General features: G+C 57.6%; 1 protein-coding gene across 1 annotated transcript; it reads left to right on the forward strand.

The window, feature by feature from the left end:
• Positions 1–408: 408 nt before the first annotated feature.
• On the forward strand, positions 409–1776 carry SIGMAR1 (sigma non-opioid intracellular receptor 1; the record flags this gene model as incomplete). The annotated part of the gene is made up of 3 exons (XM_010148337.1): positions 409–609; positions 1098–1190; positions 1483–1776. Coding segments are annotated over 3 exons (521 nt in total), but the record flags the coding sequence as incomplete, so codon positions are not given.
• Positions 1777–6839: the final 5063 nt, after the last annotated feature.

The following is a 6839-nucleotide window of genomic DNA, read 5'->3' on the forward strand; positions in this document are numbered from 1 at the left end:
GACAGGACTGGGTACCAGGGACCAAGCCCCAGGGGGGTCAGGGTCAGAGCCGACCCCCCAGCTCTGGCCCCATAGCGCACAGGGTGTGCGGTCACAGCAGAGGAGCTGCATGTCACCAGAGCAGGGTCACTGTCACCTTGCCTGGGTCCACCCTGTCGCCCTGCAGCTGGGGCGGGCTGGAGGGCTGCAGTGCTCGGTGCAGCACGTTCTTCATCACCATCTGGGTAGGCAGTGGGGCCAGGTCAGTGGTCACGGGGGATGAAGGCTGGAGAGGGGGGACATCCTCCCTAGGCTGACCCCTCTTAAGGGTGTGCTGGGACCCTGTGACTGTGAAGGCTGTTTGGGGAGGGTGGGGGGAAGCAGAGGTTGCTCTGTGCTAGGGACTCACAGCAACCCCGGGTGCTGCAGGGCTGGACCATGAGCTAGCTTTCTCCAAGATAATCGTGGAACTACGGAAGAAGCACCCAGGCCACATCCTGCCAGACGAGGACCTGCAGTGGGTGTTCGTGAACGCGGGCGGGTGGATGGGTTCCATGTGCCTCCTGCATGCCTCGCTCACCGAGTACGTGCTGCTCTTCGGGACAGCTGTCGACACCGGAGGCCACTCAGGTAGGCAGAGGGATGGGGCTGGTGGGTGGTGGGGTTCTCTGAGCTCTTTGCGCTCCATCTGTTTGGGTCCAGCTGCCCTGGCCATGGTGTGGCCATGGGTAGGGAGCCTACTGTTGCGCTTTTTTCATGGGGTGCACAGTGCCGGAAAACACCCTTTGTGTGGGGACCAGCCCCCACGGTGCCGTGTGGCCAGCACTCTGCATCCAACTGGCAGGTGGTGATGGGCATTGCATCTCCCAGTGCTTCAGCAGAGAGCGAATGCCAAACATGCTGGAAACGGTGTAGCTTAAAGGACACGAGCAGCCTGGGCTGGTGGTATATGGCCAGTTACACAGGCAGCCTCTGTACCAGACCAGGCTGCGCTCCTCAGTGTGCCGAGGCCACAGGGCTGGCATCCTTCTCCCCAGAGGGCTGCTCCAGGGCTCAGCCTGGGGCTCCAGAGTCCCCAGTGGGGACGCACTGAGCCGGTGCTGTTTGTCCTTCCGCAGGTCGGTACTGGGCAGATATCTCTGACACCGTCATCTCGGGGACCTTCCGGCAGTGGAAGGAGGGGACCACCAGAAGTGAGATCTACTATCCAGGTAAGCGCAGCCGCCACAGCACCCTGTGGGCTGCGTCCGCATCCAGGGGCACAGTCACGCTGTGGACTGGTCCTCCACTGTTGCAGAGCACTTTCCTTCCAGCTGACAGAAGGCAAGAGCTCACAGTGGGGCGTTTGTGTCCCCACAGGTGCATCCCAGTATCTCAGTAAGAAAAAAGTGAGCAAGACTGGAGGGGGGTTGGGGTGCTCAGTGCTGCAGATCCCACGTGTTTGCTCTTTGGGCATAATGTGGGGCAGTCACTGGGAGCTGTGCTGGTTGTGTGTGTTGGCAGGGGACACCATTGTGCACCAGGCAGGAGAGGCCACGTCGGTGCAGTGGAGTGCGGGTACCTGGATGGTGGAGTACGGCCGGGGCTTCATCCCCTCCACACTCGCCTTCGCCCTGGCTGACACCCTCTTCAGCACTCAGGACTTTGTCACCCTCTTCTACACCCTGCGTGTCTACGCCAAGGGCCTGCTCCTGGAAGCCAATGCCTTCTTCAGCACCTTGGGCTGCTGAGCCCATCTCACCGGGGTGTCCTGCCTGTCACAGCTGGCTCCTCTCCTCCCAGCCCTCCTCCCCCCTCTTCCTCCCCAAGCTCAGGCTCTAGCAGAGACAGCAGGAGACCCCTGCGCCTCCCCCTGATTGCTCTGCCCTTCCCCATGGGCCAGCTGGGTGCCAGGACAGAGGGACCATGGCGGTCACAGCAATGCAGACCACCAGTTCTCTTTACTACCTGCCTCTCCCCCTTTTTGATTGGAGCCATGTCCTGCTTTCCATCCCTCAAGGCTGGAATGGCCTTGTGGGGTACCAACACCCCTGTGTGCCCTTGGCATGCTGCAAGAGAGGGGCTGGAGTTGGCTGCCCAGAAGCTCTGCAAAATTTCTGCAGCTCCTGAGGCATTGGAGGAGGATGCTGCCCTTGGGGCAGGGTACACGGGGGTGAGCCGGGCCAGAGCACCCGCTGTAAGGGTTGGCCAGGAGGTTCCCCGTCTCCCTGGCAGGCTGCCTGGGCTGCGAGCAGTGCAGGGTGCTGTGCCCAGCTGGCAGCATCTCCCATGGCTCCATCCCTGCTGGTGTAGCTCGGCAGCACACAATGTCCTCCTGGCACAGGGCAGGATCTTCGCTGGGAACCCCTGGCAGCAAGGGGATGCCCAACCTCTGTGCTAGAGGTTCTTCTTGGTCCCCTGTGTGTCATCTGCCCCAGGGGATGGCTGGGGCTGTAAGAGGGTCCCTTTCCCCACAGTCACCCTCCCTGCAGTCTCCCCCAGGGGGGAGAGCCACCGTCTGTCGCCTTAACCGAGAGCCCGTTCTGCGTGGCCTCTGGGCTATGCATGTACCTAGTGTCTGCGTGTGCCCAAACCTCTGTACTAGCTCAGGATGGGGTCTTGCTCCTTGAAACACTTCCTCCGGCTGTGGGACGCCCCTAGGGACAGCCACCCTGCTAGGCTCCCTGCCAAGGGAGCACTGTGGCCCCCCAACGAAGCGCGGCTGCAGACCCTACTTGCAGCCGTGCAGCCAGACCCGTGCGGGCTCGCTGCTTGGTGGACGGCTTTCACCTCCGTGCTGCTGCCAAACTGAACATGTGTGTCCCTGGCCTCTGGGCCTGTAGCATGTCGCTCCTGCTCCCTGACTGTCCCTGTCCTGCTAACTGGCAGCCACGCCATGGGCTACTCTTCTTAATTTGCCACCTGATGAAAGACACCAGAAATAAAATTGTTCATCCCACCTGCTTGCATCCTTGGGAGAGTCTCTGGGGCGTGCTGAGCCCCTGCCAAAGGGAATGGTGCTCGATCCACCCATCTCCAGGGTCAGTGGTGATCTTGTGGCAGCTGGGGTCAGCTGAGTGTCCCTGGGAAGCTGGCATCATCCCGCCCAGGGTCCTGGGAGCTGGGGCAACTGTGCAGGGCTGAGCAGGATCAAGCCCATCTCAACTCCTGGGGACCAGCAGGAGATGGTGCTGTTACTCCTCTCTCCACTGCAGTTGCTGGGGACCAAAAGTCTAGGTTGGTGCTTCCATGAAGGACCCAAGAGTCTAGGGGACTCTACCCTTTTGGGGGACAGTGCTGATGCTGACTGTGCAGCCGTGAGGGTGGACAGACACAGATGCAGTGGGTTGCTGGTCCTATAAAGTTTGTACAGACATACTCTAGTGTGAGAAGGGCACAGGAGTGAGGTCCTAAAAAGTTTGCACAGACACACTCCAGTGTGAGAAGGGCACAGGAGTGAATCGCAGGATGTGTAGGCTATGTGCGTACATGTGTGCACACGCTGGTGAGCAGGCTGCATGCACATGTGTGCACAGATGCAAGCAGGGTGGCTTCGTGTGTGTGTGTGTTGACAGGGCAGTTCGGCATCCATAGGCGTGTGCATCCATGCAAGTAGAACAGTTTGCAGATGGGTTGACATGGTTTAACCCAGCTGGCCCATAATCCCCACACAGCCACTTGCTCACTCCCCCACAGTGGGCTGGGGGAGAGAATCTGAAAAGTTAAAGTGAGAAAACCCATGGGTCAGGAAAAAGACTGTTTAATAAGTAAAGTAAAAGCTACACACACAGGCAAAGTAAAAAAGCATTCACTCACCACTTCCCATTTTCAGACAGTTCAGTGATCCCCAGAAAAGCAGGGATCCGTCATGCATAACGGTTACTTGGGAAGACAATCACCACCACTCTGAACATCCTGACCCCTTCCTTCTTCCCCCAGCTTTATATGCTGATCATGACATTGTATGATATGGGATATCCCTTTGGTCAGTTGGGGTCAACTGTCCCAGCTCTGTCCCCTCCCAATTTTTTGTACACCCCAGCCCACTCGCTGGTGGGATGGGGTGAGGAGCAGCAAAGGCCTTGACTCTCTGTGTAAGCACTGCTCAGCAGCAACGAAAACATCCCTGTGTTATCAACAGTGTTTCCAGCACAAACCCAAAACATAGCCCTGTACTCACTACTATGAAGAAAATTAACTTTTCCAGCCAAAACCAGCACATGGATGTAGGCAGAACAAGTGGGGGTTGCACACATGTACACATGTGTGTATAGGTAGAACAATTGGTCATCTGTCCATATGGTCAGAGCAATTTCACATATGTAAATGCTCAGACACATATGGGTAGGACATTGGTGTACATGCATGTGTGTAGGCAGAAGAGTCATGTCCATATGTGTGTGCCTGTGCAAGTGTGTGTCCACATGTGTGTGCGCACAATCCGAGTATAAATGTGTGTGTACAGACCAGCAAGACAACCAGGTCTACGTGTGTGCATGCCTGTGTGCCCGTGGGCAGGCTGTATCTGTGCACACATAGAATCATAGTATCATAGGATGGTTTGGGTTGGAAGGGACCTTACAGACCATCTAGTTCCAACCCCCCTGCCATGGGCAGGGACACCACTAGACCAGGTTGCTCAGAGTCTCAGCCAGCCTGGCCTTGAACACTTCCAGGGATGGGGCATCCACAGCTTCTCTGGGCAACCTGTTCCAGTGCCTCACCACCCTCTCCGGGAAGAATTTCTTCCTGATATCTAATCTAAATCTCCCCACTTTCAATTTAAACCCGTTACCCCTTGTCCTGTCACTACAGGCCCTACATGCATGCAAGCAGGCTGTGTGTGTGCCTGTGAGTTCCTGTGGGCTGTGAGACCATCCTGGCCCTGTGCCATGCCCATTCTCTGGGGTTTAGCAGAGCTCTGTTGAGGAACACGAGCAATTCCGTGCCGGCCCGCACAGGAAGGAGCTAACTCAGCAGCTCGTATCAATACCGCTCCACTTACAGCGAAGGCCACGTAATGAAAATCCGATGGGCACGCTGGTGGGAGTAAATAAGTATGCCATTAAAATGAGAAAATCAAAGCCCTGGACAGGTCTTTTCTCTTGCCCATTGATTTCTTTTATTACGGAAATATTGCTGCTAAATAACATTAGTGTGAACAATCTCAGCAGTGTTTTCCGTAGCGCCCGTGTCAATAACTCCATCACGGGCGGGGGATCCCCCCCAGCCTGGCTACGGGGCCAGCAGCCGTGTCCAGGCAAGGGGCTGCTTTGGGGGTACCTTTCTCACCATTCCCAGCTAAGCTGGGATGTGCCCAGCAGAGAAACCAGGCAGTGCAGGGCGGCTCAATCAAGTATCACCGGGATGGAATTGGGCTGGAGCCCAGGAGCCCTGGATGCTTTGCTGAGGCAGGAGGGGGTGTCACCATCCCAGCACTGAGCAGGGACAGTGCCGGGCATTCAGTAGTACCAAAAAGCAGCCCTTCCTTTCAGGACAGGTGTTTCCAGCCTGTTAAGGAGCAGGTAAGTGTACCCAGTGACCAGCAGATGGGGGATGGATTCTGGACACAGCATGTCCCACAGGCATTTTCTGCCTCTGCGCGTTCCTCTCCACTCCTCCTTACCCATGCCCAAGTCCATGGTGGACTGACGCAGCTCCCTGTGACTTGCCACCAGTTGGTTAACGTGCAGAAACTGAGGCATGGGGTGGGAACTCATCTGCAGTCACCCAGCTCAAGCACAGCCCCTGTGCCAGCGTCTTGCACAGCCCCTGATGGTCTTGCACTCAAGCTGCCCCTCTCCCTGTTGGCTGCCCCCACGCAGGCACCCAGCATCCTCCCAGATGTCCACAAGTGGCAGCGACATCCCTGCAGTGCTGGAGGATGTGACCAGAACATATGGGAGATATGCATCCTTTGGTACCCAAAGGCCAGGTGGGACCCAAGGGCACCTCAAAGGACACCAAGCCCCTGGGGGGTGGCTGGAGACCAGCAGGGAGCCTCAGCCACAGGCACCTGCACCGTGGGTCCAGCTCTGCCCCAGCCCCAGCTGAAGCATGCACAAGCGGCATCTCCCCAGAGCCGTCGTCAGGACAAATGCACATCACTGTCCACCAAACACCTTCCCCTGCAGCTCGCTCTATCTTACTGTCCCTCTGCATGCAGTGGTTATTGATCAGCCCGCAGGATCTATCTCCCGATTCCTCCTGCGGTATCTCTCTGTTCCGAATATCTCTCAATCTGCTCCGCTGTCTGCCGTGCCCGTCTATACCTCCAGTATCTATCTGTGCCGCCTCCACCGCAGCCGTCGATAGCCGTTTGTCTGGGGGATTTCTCTTTCTTTCCAGCTACGAGTGTCACCAGACCCCAGTGGTGGAAAGATACCAAGCAGGAGGGTGGAGGGGACACAGTTCTGCTTGCTGCTCTGCGGTAAGCCTGAGCACAGACACACTTTGTGACACGTGTGGAGCTCCAGAGCCACTGTTGTCACTGTGGAGCTTCCAGGGAGGAACTGGTCCAGGGAGGAACTTGGTGGCCATGCCCAGGGTGATGGGACATGCTGTACACCATGGTACAGGACCCTCAGTGCTGTCACTAGCCAGGCTGGCCACATGCCCCATCGCTGGGTGCCATGTTGACCCGAGCACCCCAAATCCTCTGTCTTGGAGCAGGGGAGCTTCCCCAAATGCCTGGGTTCCTGCTGGGCCACGGAGAAGTCCCATCACCATCATCATGTCCGACTCATCCCACCCAGCCCAGCCTTCAGACCCAGCTCCCTCCTCACCCCGGTGTGCAGGGGTTGAGGAACGACCCAGTGCAGAGGGTGCCAGGACGCTGGGGTGCAACACAGCAGTATTCTGAGGGCAGGGATGGAGCCCTA

Source organism: Eurypyga helias, unplaced genomic scaffold, assembly GCF_000690775.1.
Source record: "Eurypyga helias isolate BGI_N326 unplaced genomic scaffold, ASM69077v1 scaffold39663, whole genome shotgun sequence".
Classification (NCBI taxonomy): domain Eukaryota; kingdom Metazoa; phylum Chordata; class Aves; order Eurypygiformes; family Eurypygidae; genus Eurypyga; species Eurypyga helias.